General features: G+C 31.9%; 1 protein-coding gene across 1 annotated transcript in view; it reads right to left on the bottom strand.

Moving 5' to 3' along the window:
• Window positions 1–17,957, bottom strand: part of ARHGEF17 (Rho guanine nucleotide exchange factor (GEF) 17) — a 95,365-nt gene extending 77,408 nt beyond the window's left edge. The window contains exon 1 of the mRNA XM_051213891.1: window positions 16,397–17,957. Within this exon, the coding sequence (XP_051069910.1) occupies window positions 16,397–17,750 (1,354 nt within the window). The 5' untranslated portion in view covers window positions 17,751–17,957. The remainder of the gene's footprint in view (window positions 1–16,396) is intronic.
• Between the last annotated feature and the right edge of the window lie 268 nt (window positions 17,958–18,225).

Raw genomic sequence — 18,225 nt, 5'->3', positions numbered from 1 at the left:
CGTTCGAATTATTATAATCACTGATGTATTACTGATTCAAATTTATATATGAAGTCATAGTGATATCTTTTACTGAACATATAGAATATTAATTTTGATAGTTGAGATCATGAGTCAATTGAAGCTAGACCACCATGGGAAACCTGGAAGCACTAGGCGGTCGTTTCGTCTTATTGTAGAACTCCTCAGCAGTGCGCATTTACGATCCCGCCTCGCGATATTTGAGCCAAAGACTTAACATTTAGACCACTGAGCAGGCCGGCATCCAGCGGCGTTAATGTCTAACTTCAACTAATCCACGAAATTGAGCGACACATTCACCATTGTCATCAGTAAGTTACTATCTAAAAACAGACCCAGTTGAACTCCACGGGTCACTTCACTGGTCGAATCTCGCAAGGCGGGATCGTGGATGCGCACTGTTGAAGAGTCCCGCAATAGAGAATATTAATTGAAATCTACAGATTAAATCATGTCCATTTACAAACTCAGTAAGTTTTGGCTTAAGAATTACGAGAACAATCAAAACTTCGCTTAATAATTTTGGGCTATTGATTATCAAATGGAAATTTTACAAAATGCATAAAATAACTTGTTATTGAAGGAATCAGAGTAAAAGTTAACAGGATTAGGCTTAAACTTGAAAAAATGCCCATGTAATATGAATGTTGAACAACAGTATTGAGTTGATACATCTTCTAATATGATGAGGATGATAATAATAGAGTAATGTATGTAATATATGACAAAAATATCACAGATCTAAATCCCAGGTTGATATGGAATTAACCGATTGTTTCTGCAATATATTTTAGGTTAATGCATTAGCCTCTCTAAACCTTTATGTGGATATTGTAAATGATGTAAAAGAAACTAAATTGGAGCCTGAATATCCTAAATCTACGATGTATTACAGAAGAGTTAATTTTAGTAGTCCATTTTGTTCTTTATTTAACTTAGATGTATGGTGCAAAGAGAAATACAAAAGCCATCATCCAGAAGATACAGGTGTTTATTAACAGTTGTCTACACAAAATACTTCGGATCTGTTGGCCAGACACTATCAGCAACAACCTACTTTTGGAGATAACAAGCCAGATTTCAGTGGAGGAAGAAATCAGGAAGAAGCGCTGGAAGTGAATAGGACACACATTGAGGAAAGCACCCAACTGCGTCACAAGACAAGCCCTCACATGGAATCCTCAAGGCCAAAGGAAAAGAAGAAGACCAAAGAGTACATTACGCCGGAAAAGGGAGATAGATATGAAAAAAATGAACAGGAATTGGATGGAATTAGAAAAGAAGGCTCAGGACAGAGTGGGTTGGAGAATGCTAGTCGGCGGCCTATGCTCTATTAGGAGTAACAGGGGTAAGTATGGTTCAAAGGGAGAAGATAATATCAATGACCCACAAAACCTACCTCCTCACAAATAGTTGAATATATGTTTCTATTAAAAAGTATAAAAGTCTATCAATGCTTACTGATTTATGTTTAAAATACAATACTTGTAAAAACAAATAAACATTCTGCATCACTTTGCATTCACACTGTTGTTTACAATCTCAGTACAAGAAGCTGTATTCTTAAACACTCTCAGAATATATCTTTTTCAAAGTTACTTAGAAGATGCATAAATAAAGTACACAGACTTTTTTTGGTTTGTATCTAAACTGAAAGTAAGTGAATCTATGACTCAGTTATCATATAGAGTTTATTTACTTGCGTGATTGTTAAACAATGATGAAAAGTTACATTTAATCGTTGTGTTCCATTTAACGGCCCAGGACAGAGTGAGATGAAGAATGCTAGTCGGTGACCTATGCTCCATTGGGAATAACAGGCGTAAGTAAGTCCCATTTAACATCAAGCCGAGGGAGGGCAATAAACGAAAGAAAATAGTACTTTTCTATAGCTGGAAATATATTTCATTTCAAATGCAGTAACTCTGTACAGATTATAATATTAATAGTTTAAACAAGCAGGATGACATTTTTATCATCTTAATCCATAAGTAACTTATAAATGAATTACCACTCATAAACAGTTTATTCAGTGCTATTCTCAGAACTCATTGAATATAATTTTCTGTTAATTGATTTTTTTCTGAATCCATATACTCTTTGTGTTATGCCCCGATAAGCATAATGAATGGTAATTTTGGGGTTCCATTTGTGGACCAATACTATACGTACATTTTTACCGTATAATTGTTAAATAACTAAACTATTCATATTCATGTCTCTCTTATCATAAGCTTTATCTTAACCTATAAACTGTTATTATACGTTTTGCCATTCTTGAGTTATAACCAGTATATTAATTACTACCTCCCTCATTCACAGCCACATCTGGCTAATTCTTGTACAAATGTTGTTTCATATTTTATTGGTACGTTGTGGTCTGCTTGATTAGTATATAAAGAGAGTATGTTTGAAATATAATGATTGATATTACAGAGGCTGAGATTGGTGTTCTGGACTTAACTGGCTGGGCTAGGCGGAAAGCAGAGCTAATCGGAACTCTAGGCTGCTCGCATGTGCTTTACGCGTCATTGTTCCGATCGATAAGTCACTGCACATTAATCGGCAGTCACAAGATATAACACTCTGGCTTTTAATCCCTATGCAAAAACTGACAAATGAAAGCTGACTATTAATTCCATTATGATGGCGCTTAACAATTTTCAATTCAAACGATTACAATATATTCAAAAAGACCATATGTATACAATATTAACTATGGAGATTTCAAGCTTATTTTAATGACGATTACACAAATAGTATAAACGTATATTGGAAAATATTAAAGAATTTACAGGCAAATATCTCTATTGTTGATCTAAACCATGTAATCTTGATGATCCTCAGTTTAATGTAAATGACTTCAGCAAGTTAAAATACATCCATAATTCTCTATGCCTTGTATATTCTACGTGTTCTATATATTTAATTAGCTAATTATACTAATTCGCCGATTGATCGCTTATCATTAGCTCTTTATTGTCAACATTAAAGTCAGTTTTACCGATACGCCTTATATGATAATCTACAGTAATAGAACAATTTTGTCAAGTTCTATATCGTTTATTACCTTAAATTATATTTAACTCAAGTTCTTTTTTACAAGCCTCAATAATATCTTCAAAATGAATATTACATAACCAAGTTCGTTAACATAAATATTTTATTTGATTAAGTTCATGAATCGAACTCAGGTCCTAGGTTCGAATTCCGCAAGCTGGATCGTGAAGTTCCACAATAGAAGGAAACGACCATCCAGTGCTTCCAGGATTTCAGTAATGGTCTAAAATCAATCAGTTCATGATCTCAATCAAAACTTTAATAATCTCCACAACCCTATACTGATAAATATTTTATCTATTGACTATAACAGACTAAAAATCGTTATACCTTCAGTAGATCAATTAATTCAGGCTTATTTTTAATAAAACCTACATTTTATCCTTCATCTTATGGTATATTAAGTACAATCCAAGTTTGTAGATAAGTTTTTAAAAAATGAAACATAAAAGGTTTTCTCATTATAAATCATTCTGTATAAGAAGAAGAAGAGATTAAACTAATATCTTACATAATATAAGAAGATTTGAGTAGACTGTTGAATTGTTACAATCAAGCACTAGAGATATGCTTCGTCCTTACATAGGATTCCTCAGCAGTATACATTCATAACCTATTAGAGAGTTGAACATAAGACGTTCAAATCTCATCAAGTTGGGCAATCGATAGTTTAAATGTTTAGCTTCAATCTAATACTACTACTACAAAACAGTCTTTCAATGTCTGTTAGTGAGTAAATGCATTGAAATCTGCTTGTTTAAATCTTACTGGTCACAGTTTCTTACTGGAACCAGAGGAATTATCTCACAAAATTTTCTACTAGTAAGCTCATGAATACTTTTACTATATAATGAGGTGTAGTGAACAAAAACACGGGTGGGGACAATCGAGTTACATTTAGCACAAAATTACAGAGTTAATTGGTAAAATAGAAAAACCATACTATAACACTTAATTTGCAAAATGTTTGCAATAATTGTCTCGAACTTCGTTATTCTTGCATATCCATACTAATTGCTTTCTATTCCCGTTCTTCCTTTCTTGATCTTCCCTATCTTCTGCTGTCAGACATTACATTTCTGAATCGCGTCATATACTACTTATATCAATATAAGTAGCACACATCACAGAGGTTTTTGAAATTTTTAGATCTTTCAGTTGGTTCATCTTAGTTAAATAACTATTTTAACACATTTTTCCGCGGAATTAAAATGAATTCTTTCTCTAGTTTTTTTTCTTTCTAAATACATTTCGATTCTTTAAATGTAGAAACCTTTTCTTCCCAAAGTGTCTATCAATGATTACAAAACTTATATTGAACTGCCCTACTTCCATTTCACCCTTTTCTGCTTATGTCCATGTATATATATATATATATGTGCATATCTTAGTGTCTTTCTTTTCTGTCAGACAAAAATATTTTTCCTAAAAGAAGAAAAGATGTCTGCATGCAATAATTTAGTTTATACACAATTTTTTTCAAACATTTGGTCAATTTATATTAGTAAGCTTTAAAAGATGGACACTTCATACAAATTTATGCATATAAACCTTTTTGTCAACGTTAAATTATTAGAATGTAGGTTATGGAGATTGTAATAAGTTTAATAGTTGAATTCATGTGTCTATTTAAGCTAGATCACCATGAAAAACATAGAACCATCGGATTGCTGTTTCATCTTAGTATGAGACCCCTCACCAGTGCACCTCCATGACCCCGCATGTGGGATCTGAACTCAGGACATTCGATCTCGCACGCGAATGCTTAACCTCTAGACCGCTGAGCTGGCCAGCATCCAACTGTGTTAATGTCTATCTATCTATGATCTTGCGCGACACTTCATCCACTATACTGAGTTAGATATCTGTCTCTACTCAACACGAATTGCAATTCACTGGTCACGGCTTCTCACTGGAACTCCAAGAAATACCACTTGAAGTCAATTACAATTAAGTACATGATGATTATCATCCGAATAGGGTTTACGGAGATTGTACCAACTCCAATAATTGAATTCATGAGTCGATCTAAGCTAGAGGTTAAGCGTTCGCGTACGAGAATGAATCTCATGCGCGGGATCGTGGATACGCATTGATGAGTAGCCCTATACTAGAACGAAATGGTCGTTCAGTACTTCCAGGTGTTCAATGGTGGTCTAGCTTAAATAGATTCATGAATTCAACTATGTTAAATTATACATAAATTTTACTTCTAAAATCTTCCTGATTTTTTTAAAACAATGGAAGTTAAAAGTTTAGTCTGTTTTACTTATCATTTTGTTATATTTTAAGTTCCCTTAAAATGTCAACTATCTAAAATTAAAAGAATGAATTATTCTGACCAACTCTTTAATCCTATAGGTGTTTATATACTCAATATTAGGTCATCTATTCTTCTATGAGAGACAATAATAAAGTATGTGTAATCAGCTTTCAATAAATCGTCTAACAATCAAAACTGATTATTTATTGGGCAACACTATAATTTATGGATGAGCCAATCACGTACAAAATAACAGGTCTCGGATTTTGGCGCGAAATTCACTTATCCATTTGACTACATAGAATCGTAGCATTATAGCTGATTTTAGTTCGTGATGAAAACACGAAATCTAATTCCTAACTTTAATTATCAACTGTAAATTATAATTCGAATTCCTCACACTTATTTATAACCTTCATTTGGTCCTAGTTATCAGACAGTCACTTTGAAGGTCAGTTTGGCATTGTTCAAAGGTCGTCCCTAAATTATAGTCTCATCATTTATTGGTATCTCAAGTAGATTCATTAATTTCTTCAAGGGATTTACGCTTATTATCATGATGATATTTTGAATCATATAAAGATATTTGAAAAACGTAATAACCTAATTATTTGTTCACAATGAAACGACTTTTTTTCGGATAGTCAATCCTCTTATATCATTAGAATAAATTACATGTGAGGATTCATTTCCACTTTATTATTTTATAAATATATCTAACTTGAGACATAGCAAAGTTTAATTTTGATGAAGGTTTGTTCACTGATCTGAATGATTTGATCATAGAGCTTTCATTGTTCTTCTGAATGACATCATCAACACAAATTTCAAGTAGAAATGTAATTTATAAAGCATAGTTGAAGTAAGATATCTGTGACGACGGATCACGGGTGAACTCGAGGAAGCTGTAGGAGGCTCAGAAGGAGCCAAAGATATTCCATCCAATCACCTTTTGGTAGAATATTCTATAGTTCCTACTTGTAGCTTCCTGATTGGACAACGCTAATAACCCCCTGTATGCAGATTGGTGGACTGTAATGATGATTTCGTTCTTACTAAAAACTACAAATACCTGACAATTTTGTACTAAAATTGACACTGTCTGGGAATAATATTCCTTTCATTAGTCTTCTGTCTTCTTATTGCGACTTGGAAGGGTTTTGTTGTTCTGGTGCTCAGTTATAAGCGGTATATCAAGAAAACAACCTTCAAGATATAACAATATCATGCCATGAACATTTTGTAAATTGTTTAATAGTAGAATTCAAAAGCGTTTTTTCTATTTAAGATTCTCTAGCTATAACTTCTTGTGTAATAATAATGACATATAAAGGATCAAACCGATCACCTATCGTTTCAAATGATTCAACTCCAAGAAATCCTTCAAGTACAATTTATTATTACAACCTACGTAGAATTGTACAGTTTACATAGCATAAAGCAAGTTACCTTGAATATAAAGTTTATTGACAAATATTTGAGATTTTTTTCAAATATTATTATATTTATTAATAAGTACATTAAGATATTAACTCCGCCTGGAGTCCCTCCGGGGGCTTCTGCCGTTCCAAGCGCGGATAAAGGAGGAGGATTGGGCATGGAGTTAGCGACCCCATCCTGTAAAAAACTAACTCGCTAAAAAAAACGCTGACCAGAAGAAAATTATTCGAACATTAAAATATTCCAGTTATTATAAGTGTTAGGACATCATTTGGATAGTTATGAAATGTATGTCATTAAAGGTTATCTTCCATTATAGAGTTATGTCAAATGGATTAAAATTAATAACCAGAAAGTACTAGATACTCATTTCTTTGTAGTTTAAGATTTTATAGTAAGTTAGAAGGAATACATGTGTCAATGATGACATTAAGTGATGGTTACGATACCTTACAAAATAGCTATAATTGAAAGTAAATCTTATGCAGATTTATGAGATAGTCTGGCTATTAGTGAAAACTCAATGAATCTGGTTTATTCTCATTTCGTTTAATGTAAAATGTCTTTCTTGGTAGTTCGAGCTTTAAACAGGGAAACTTTACAGGAATACTCGGTAAGGAATTGTATGGTCGAATAATAATATTTTTTAAAGTTTCAAAGGATATCCCTGTGACATGAAACTTATTAGGTATCAATACCAGCAATTTTAGACGTATATTAAGGAGTTGAAATAATTTTATGTTTTGTATGAAGACTAACAGAAACTTTGATTTTCCTCTTTTTATACAAAAGTCTATTAAGTCGAGCTTAATAATTACTTCCATTTAATTGAATAGTAATCGCTTACGAATTCCATCCACTATGTCTCAAGTACTAGTCCGAATTCATCTGTTTCATATTACGCAACCCAATGTTATCTCTAACCCTTATTTCTATTGTCCAGTTCAAAATCAAATGTATAAACTTACTAACTACAAAGTAAAGCTGAATTCTGAACAACATCTACTCCAACAAGTCAGTATTATACTTATTGAACTAGAAACTTATTTACTAAATAAGTTTCAGTTTCAATTTGAAATACATTCTGAAGATTTCGTAAAAATATCGTATTACATTTCTAAAGTACCTTTATAATAGATTTAATAAATGTGATTGTACTTACTCAGCTTCCGTTTATATTGTCTTTGAAAACTAACCAATAGTACCTATCTTAATAAATTAACTAGGCCCAGGAGAGAGTGGGTTAGAGAATGTTGGTCAGCAGCCAACAGTCCACTGGGAGTAACAGGCGTAAGTAAGTAAATAAATCAACCGAGATAATGGAGTATTCAAACTTATAATCTACTGGGTTGAAAATGTTAAATTTATTCAGTATAAGATTTTACGATCTAAAATTAAATGAGTATCAAATTACAATCAAAATTGTTTAGTTTAATAACTTCATAAAATACTCTCTTTCTTTTTTAGATGAAGTTTCATTTGTTTAAATTGAATAGTTTGGTTATGAAGTTTTCATCGTACTTCTAAACGACATCATCACCACAAACTCTCTACCTCTAATAAATATCTTGAAAATATTTCATATAACATTTCAAGAAATTTATATATATATAATATCCCAGCTGAGGAAGAAATCAGGAAGAAGCGCTGGAAGTGAATAGGACACACATTGAGGAAAGCACCCAACTGCGTCACAAGACAAGCCCTCACATGGAATCCTCAAGGCCAAAGGAAAAGAAGAAGACCAAAGAGTACATTACGCCGGGAAAGGGAGATAGATATGAAAAAAATGAACAGGAATTGGATGGAATTAGAAAAGAAGGCTCAGGACAGAGTGGGTTGGAGAATGCTGGTCGGTGGCCTATGCCCTATTAGGAGTAACAGGCGTAAGTATATATATATATATATATATATATATATATATATATATATATAATAGTTGAATTCATGAGTCAGTTTGAAGCTAGATCATCATGGAAAACCTGGATGCACTGGACGGCCGTTTCGTCCTAGCATAAGACTCCTCAACAGAGCGCATCCACAATCCTGCCTGTTGAGACTCGAACCCAAGACCTAACAGTTTCGCACGCAAGCGCTTAACCACTAGAACACTGAGTCGGCATTAATTCACTTATGAATTCGACTATAATATCCATAAATCCCTCTCTGATATATATATATATATATATATATTGGTTGTGTATTATGTATAGGCATGATTTAATTTATCATGATTCATTTATATATAACTAATATAGAAATGTAACTTACTATCTTTCAGTATATTTCTAATATCCACAATTCTAATACAATTTTAATATAGTATACTTGATGGAAATGAATTTGTTTTGATATTATATATCTAGTTTATACATACATGTTGTATATATATATATGCCACTTCTAACTAAAGATACTAATAAATAGATCATATGTAAATGTCAGTATAAGCAACTTTACATATGTTGTATGAAGATATATCTATGATTATAACTTGTAAAGGTTTGGAAAGTATCTATATGGTGTTGTTGTTTTTTTTGAGGGGGTGGGGTGTTGTTGTTACTAATCACTGATAACTGAACTATAGAAATTGTTCATTCATAATCTCCATCATATCTAAATTTTTTTTAATCATTCAATACATACATCAATGTCTAATTACTTTTCTATAAAAAAAAATTAGTATATAAACAAGTGCATACTACAACACATTCATCTAATCATAGGCTTTCAACTAGACACTATAGTGAATGATAATAGTAGTAATAGTAGTAATAATAATTATAATTATTGACTTATTTCACGATGATCTTTATTCAACTAATCTATCACCGATACAACATATAGAAAGTTTGTTAAGAAACTGTAATTATCCTATCTAATGTAATATACATTAACAACTCAACTATTATTTTTTCCCTTATATCTTTCAACATGATTTCGTGTGTGTGTGTGTGTGTGTAAGTGTGCGTTTATAGATATGTAGATATATAACAAAACTAGAAATACCTAAGAGGTGGAGGATATAAATTTCTGTGTAATTACAATTATACAATGACGTATTTTCATGTATTTATGAATATTACACATATGTTAATATACACATGTTCTTTTGTAGTTTTGTGTATTCCGTCAAAATGCATAATCAGTCATGTTTCAAAAAAAAAGAAAAAAGAAGAAAAAAAACAAAGAAAAAAAAGAAAAGTAGTGTTTTCTACAAGAAAATTTAGTAACTAGGTATAAACGATGTTTGAAATGAGTTAAAAAAGAAACTGGAAAACCATTTAAATCATATCTCCATGTCAACATTATCTTATTTTTTTGGTTTTACTGAACTGAAATCAAATGAAAACTTGATAAATGATTATTAATTCTTCATAAATAATAAAGTAGAAAAGCTTTAATAATGAAAAGTATATTTCATTAGATTAGTTGTTCTATTTTTTTGTTGAAATTGTAACTAGCTATATTTAGTATAAATGAATGAAAGATGTATAATTCAGTAGTTGGTGAGACTATAATTTATGGAAGAACTAATCAAGTATAAGATAACAGGTCATGAATTTTGGCGCGAGATTCATTCATCCATTTGGATAAACAGAGTTTTGGCATTATAGCTAATGTCAGTTCGTGATGAAAAACCGAAATCTAATTCCTAACCTTAATCATCAATTATAAATCATAATTCTAATTCTTCACACTGGTTGGTAACTCTCATTTGGTCCTAGTTATTAAATGGACACTCTCAAGGTCACTTAAACGTTGCTCAAAGGTTGTGCATAAATTATATTCTCAATCATTATTCTATATTGATCATGAGTGTAAGTTCTAGTCAAATGATATCATGAATTTATGTTTTCAGTCATATATCATCAAATTCATCTTTAAGAAAATGACCTACAGTTGTCAAACACTAACTCATTCTTACCTGTCCTTTTCTCAATCATAACGGATGATATTCTGTTATACGATGATATACTTGCCTAATTGTACGCCCTATATAACTGGCTCTACAGGAGTAGTTGAATCGATAAATACACATGAATATGGTGAATTCAATATTATCTGTCTTTATTAGCCGTTCTTATTTTGGGGTGGTTGTAGTAGACGGCACTCAATCCATCATATTCCATCAGATTTGCCACATGGTTTACCAGTACGTCTTTTGCACATTGCTGAAGTCATTGCAATCCATATTCACAAACCTAACCTTTGCATCCAAATGAAGTTTGTACAATCACTGTCGCTACCTTGGCCGTTGGTATAGGGGAGTTTGTAACAGAACTTTGACAAACTATTTTCGTACTTCTTCCGTTTTTTGCATTTTTTGTATTTTACTTATTCTCAACATTCGTCTCTTGATTCTTACATAACTACCATACTACTGACAATTCATTAAAGTATTTCGGTAGTTCCTTCTTCTCTTTTTATATATCATGTAACGTAGCAACTACTTGATTTTCGATTAATTACTTTGAATATTATTATAATCTTCTTACTTTCAATTACTCAATGTTTATTTATAATCGATATATCACTACATAATTATTACATAACGTATCCACTCGATGAGTATCATTTCATTATTGTAAATCGTATAGATATATAATAGTGTAGAGCCATGATGAAAAACTAATTTACTTTATTTTGTTCATAACCATACTACATTATTGATCATTATAAGAAATAGTAGTTCCTTAATTATAAACATTAAGTGCTATAGACTGTAAGCAACTGACAAGAACCTAACGAATTAAAATGAATTCATTTCCTTCTACTTAAATCTTTACTCTTGCTCTCCCTTCAATGTAACATGTGAATCAATAACACAATGAATCAAACATTCAATCTTCAATTATTAGGTCGAAAATCCAAACTATAATCAACTTCCTTTTGGTTAGATAAGCTCTGAGGTCAACTGTTTGATTTCAAACCCTTCCTTGTAGTTCTTATAGAAATCGAACACTACGTCAAGTTTTTGTTTTCGGCTGGTATAATGGAAAACTTCAGATAGGAAACACTCCCTTTATATTAACTTTTCTAATATTTGTGAAAATATCTATTTTCATTTTGTTCAGCATTACAAATATTAATTAGTCTTGCATACCACTGAGGATCAATCTTGGAATTAAGGAACTTCCTTTCAAAGCAAAGAGATATGAATTGTAGGCAGAATATATGTAGTTTCTATAGCCATACACTCAAATTAATGCTTTAACGATAATAACCTACCGATAGATTTTAAGATGATACATTTAAAGTACTACGTAACGAATTATTTGTTGGCTTAAACATTTAATAAGATTCAAATGGTATACCGTTTTATGACTTTCTAAATGAGGTAACAAGAGATTTGTGATTTCTGCCGTTAACTATTTCTTATTGTTAACTATTTTAAGCATAGTTTAATCATGGTTGACACTGGCATCTAGAATGCCCGTTTCGTCCAATTTCATACGCGTCAACTGAATGAATTTGCATTTCAGTGTTTATGTCTACACCGGAGCTCGATCCCAGTGCCTTTTGTTCCGTGTACCCAAAGCACTATTCACATAGCTTCTTAGTCTAGAGAGACTGCTTGGGATGGAGTCTAATTCATTGGTAAGGGTTAAAATCACACATTTTTAATGTTATGAACATCATTTGTTCATTCACTCTTTCGACACATAAACATTTTGAGTGGATCCTGCAGATGATGCCCTAATTCGAAGAATTCCGCCATCCACCACTATCCAACTTTGTTTTTAAAGAAAAGCCTGTGACTATAAGGTAATATCGCTCAGGAAGCACATAATCCAAAACAGAGTCCGATTGATTGTAGTTCTTAATATCAATAATGGGAAAATTCTTACCTTAACAATTGAATAAATAGTCTCATTTTTATATAACGTACTATGTTAATTTGTATCATCCACCCAGGATCTCCTATTAGTCACATGAAATCTCTACAATACACATCGTTATAGGGTTAAATCTGTATATCATTTAATTACTAGTCTACTTCAATCATTGTTACATAAAGATAATCAATATTATCATGACTAGTGGGTGAATCATAGGTTATTTTTATGTTGACCTATTTTATAGGTGGAATTGTGTTTATCACAAAAGTCGGCTATCAAAATGGTTGGTAATATTCGGTAATTTTAGACAGCTAGATATATATATATATATATATATATATATATATATATATATATATTGTGTACATATATGGGAACATAAACTTTCCACATCATATCCAATGTCAGTTGTATTAAAATGCTAACTGAAAATGTTAATTATAACAGCCGAATAAATTAAGATTATCAATTTAGGGTGTGTGAAGATTGTTAAGTTTTTGATTGAAATCATGAGGCAATTGAAGCTAGATCACAATGGAAAACCTGGAAGCACTGGACGACCGTTTCGTCCTAGTATGGGACTACTCAACAGCGCACATCCAGAATCCCACCTCACGAGATTCGAACTCAGGACATATCAGTCTCGTGCGCGAACGCTTAACATTTAGAACATTGAGCTGGCTGGCATCCAACGGGGCTAATATTTAACATCAACCAACCCACGAAGTTGCGCCACCATCCACCAGTGTCATTAGTAAGTTACTATCTCACAACAGACCTGGTTGAACTCTACTAGTCACAGCTTCTCACTGGAACTCCAGGAAATACCTCTTGGAGACTGTCATCAGTGAGCATATGACGATTATAATCAGAGAGGAATTTTATGGATATTATAGAAATTTAATAGTTGAATTCATGATTATGATGCATTATTTGCTGGATGATAAGTATTGTAATGATCCAAAGCTTATTAAACAGTTTGATTATAAAACACCAAAATATGATGAAAATACAGCAATATTTACAAGTAACTAAAAGATAAAGAGCAAATAGTAACTGTTTCACTGTGTTTGATTTCAAACTATATTTCTAACCATGTATAATAGCTACTTTGCTGAGGCCAATCTGATAATTTGTGACTGTCTATACAAATCAAAGATCAAGCTATTGACTTTATGAACTTGACATAATTCCCTCACCCCCATCCCTTCAAGTCTTCCAGCCTGCTCCCAATCAAATCTGAATAACGCATCTACATAGGCGTTGACTATGTACCGCTAACATAAACCTGATTAGATGAATCAGTTAGGATTAACAACTTTCTTAGTTTATTTAAGAGTTCTGTGTAGAACTTTAACCCGCATCTCAACGATACACACAATATAGTCCCATTGTACACCAGGAATAATTTAAGGACACTTATAATTAAATAATTGGAAAATTTACAAGTCTCCTGCTTTTATTGGCAGTAATTCACAGTTGTCAGATGATACAAAACATTTCTTTGATAATTTTGATTGTGATTATTACCCTGAAGAAGTCCAGACAAGTTAGCTGGACGAAACGTTGGAATTAGTTAAATTTCAATCGCTGAGAATATTTCAAATATAATTTTCACATATAATGACTTCTCTATACTCGGCGCTCAATTACTGTCAAACTATTCGTTCTAATCTTGACGAATATTCGTATAAACATAGTTCTTGTATAAAAGCCAGATAAACTTCTAATCTACTACATATTTAGAACAAATTAGCAAAAAACCACGACTAGTTTTTGTTAGATCTCTGACTACCATAGTTTATTTATTGATCTACTTTGAGTCTAAAACCTGATTGAGTTTACGTTCTATTTTGAACAAGTATAACATACTGACTAGTCTCTCACAGTTTCTTTATAAATAACCAGCGTTCGCGCGCGAGACTGACAGGTCCTGGGTTCGAATCTCACAGGGCGGGTTCGAGGTTCTGAGGAGTCCCACAATAGGACGAAACGACCGTTCACTGCTTCCAGGTTTCCAACGGTAGTTTAACATTAATGGGTTCATGGTTTCAATCAAAATAATCATTAAGTTGCCTTCTTATCAATAAAAAAAATATAACTTTTATAACATCTGCTTAATACTAAAGTTTTGAAGAGATATGAGGATTATCAGGCAACTTAATTATATATACGGGTTAATAAGTGATCGATAAAATACTACCGACAATAAATCACCAAATAAACATTAAACTGGTCACTACTCAGTGGTCAATTAATTGTAAATATTTCAGTCATAGAGCATGTCAGTTGTGGCCTGAATATCATGTTTGTAACGTTTCAGACTGTGAAACTGGACCATGCAGGCTCAAACTCCAAGGAGGACATTAGTTCCTTAAAACTTAGGGGTTTCCTTTGCTGATATGTGCCAAATAGAACCACAGTTTCATTTTTCCAACTTCAAACTAGCTAATAACACACGTCATACTACTTTGTAGATAAGTTGCATATATGTTTACAAAACTTTTAGATTACATAAAGCTATTCATTGGTATTGTATGATAGATGAACTCATTTGATTGAGACCTTAACATAAAAAGAAAATAAACACATACTCACTAATAACTGACCACAAGAACAATTCTAGAGACTCTGTTGTGTAGCTGTGATTGATGAAGTTTGACATATTACGAATAGGTCCGTTGTCATTGATGGTTATAAATGCTAGTTGAACCTTATAGTAGATTAATCAAGTTTACAAATGAAATACTCTTGGGTGTTAACTTAATAATATAAATTTATTGCGATTGCATACAGATCTGAATGTTTAGGGTTCAATCTGTGATGAAGTATTACGTTGAACTACAAAGCAATTCCATTCTGTGAAGAAAAACCAGTTTTGGAGCTTCCTAGTTTATAATGATTTTCTAACTGATGTTGATCCGTAGTGCAAAACAGTATAATAATGTAATGCAGATGATTACTTTAATCAAGTCTTTAAAATTGAGAAACTTGCATAGAACTAAATGATTAGTAAAAAGAATTAAACCTCTGTCGTGATCTAATTATCAAATGTCAAAATATAACTGTGATAAAGAATAGGCTATTTTCTGTTCAGTGTTGATAACAATTGATTTGTTACGAATTAAAAGTTACTTAAACATTCATTTTTAGTAATTCGTGAGTCAATTGAAGCTAGACAACCATGGAAAACCTGGAAGCACTGGAAGGTCATTTTTTCCTATTGTGGGACTCCTCAGCAGTGTGCATCCACGATCCCGCCTCGCGAGATTCGAAACCAGAACTTACCGTTGTCTCACGCTAGCGCTTAACCGCCAGACTACTTAGCTGACCGGCATTCAAATGTGTTAATGTCTAATTTCAACTAATCCACGAAATTGAGCAACACATGCAACATTGTTTTCAGTGGGTCACTATCTCACAGCAGACCTGGTTGAACTCCACTGATCATTGCTTCTCGTTAGGACTCCATGAAATACCTCTTTGGGACAGTCATTAGTGAACATATGATGACAAGTGACTCATGAATTCAACTATTAAATTAATATAATATCCACCCAAACCCCTCTCTGATTATAATTTTCTAATCACTTTTAATTATCTTAATCATTACCTGTTTCTGCATCGTTTATTACTCTGAGCCTTATTAGTATCGGGAGATTGATAAATTTTTAAATTAACAAAGTTCATTATTGCTTCGATATCTTACTAACATCACACCAAATGTGATGCTCAAAAGTATACAATTTGAAAATTTTTAAAAGCATACCTTCTTCTGAAGCAGTAAAACCACTGCTTGGACCTTGAGAATGTGATATATTTTCATGGGCTAAAAGAGGTGATTGCCTGTAAACAGAATCAGTGCCTTGTGAACTAGGTTCCGATTGATGTCCATGACCATATCGTTGTCCTCTTTTAGTTTGTGGTAAAGTACTTAAAGCACTTTTACTACGAAATACATTACTATTTCTATTTTTATTACATCCTGTATTAGATGAAGAATTAACATGATCAATATCAGTATTTTCTAAATTAGTATATTCCAAATCAAGAATAGTTTGAGTTTGAGGTTTTAAAACATAATCTTGTAATGTTGCTATTTCATCACTATGAAATCGAGCATGATATGTATCTTTCAATAAATTCTTTTGTATATTTTTATTTAAATCAGTATTAGAATTAATCTCTGTAAGATGTGCATCTTCAAAGCTTGCTTGACGTTTAGAATCTGTAAATGGACTAAGTTTTGCAGTAGTTGTTCTAATTGTTCGTTTACTACTTAAATTACTTTTATTCAATTTAGCTATTTGATTAAATTGTTGTGCGATACTTTCTGGTATAACATTTGAACTTAATAAATTTACAGTAATCAGATCAATTTTAGGACTAGTAATAGGTGTAGAAATTGTAGTTATCATATCAGTAGTATTTGTTGTTATATTAGTAATAACAGAACTAGTAGTAACTATCGTTGTTGTTGCCGTCGTCGTCGTCGTTGTCGTCGTCATCGTCGTCACACTAGTATTGGCAGTTTCGACATTAGAACAATTCGCATCAAAACTTGTCATTATCAATTTAGATGATTCATTGATTTCTTCTTTTGAACACTCTTCTTTATTCATCACATCATCATCATCATGACTATTCATTAATGATTTACCTAAATCATATAAAATTTTATCTGATATACTATTTGAATTCGAATCGGTTAAAGTAGTAATAAATTCTTTTCCTAATATTTCATTAGATGTGTTTGAATTCCCTATGGCTAATGGAAGATAATATATATGTTCCGTTGATTTCTCCTCTTTATGATTATATTCCAAATCATCATCATTATCATGATCTTCTTCTTCTTCAAGGACAATATTAAATACTTTTATATTAGATGTATCATTTTGTTGAAATACTAATTCATTATTGATTTGTACACAATTATTTGGTTCTATAATAGTTTCTATAGTATTATAGTCTTGAGTATTATTATTATTATTATTATTATATAATTGTTGATCATGTAATGTATTTATAATATTGATTGATTGATTTTCTTTAGAATTTTTTGTATGCTCTTCTAAATTTGTTGCTATGGGATCAAAATTTTTATTTAATTCCTCATTCATTCTATTTTCATAACATGATACATATAGATATCTCTATAATTGTTATATTAAATAGAATAATTGGCATTCAATAGTATAAAATATCATTGAATTATAAAGTTTGTTTTGTTTTGTTCTGTTCTGTCCTGTTCATTTTTTTTTGCTCATTTATTCGATGAAATAGTACTAGATCTATCAAATGTTTGACGTAGAAAGTTTTCTATTATCTATCTAATGTTGTATATTTGAAAGAAGCAAATAACAAACTGAATTTATCCTAATTGTATGTGTATACAAGAGTATGTATGTGTGTGTGTGTGTGTAAGAGAGAGAGCACATACGAGTGTGCTTGCGCGTGCGCGTACGCTAGCGACAACGAGAGAGAGAGAGAGATTAACACACCCTATCCATATAGATATTCAAGAAAAGTAATCAATCAAAAGTGAAGTATAACCAAGAAAAAAACAATAAACCAATTAGAATTCATGTTTGTGTG

Source organism: Schistosoma haematobium, chromosome 3 (assembly GCF_000699445.3).
Source record: "Schistosoma haematobium chromosome 3, whole genome shotgun sequence".
Taxonomy (NCBI): domain Eukaryota; kingdom Metazoa; phylum Platyhelminthes; class Trematoda; order Strigeidida; family Schistosomatidae; genus Schistosoma; species Schistosoma haematobium.
This window is presented reverse-complemented; position numbering and strand designations above follow the sequence as displayed.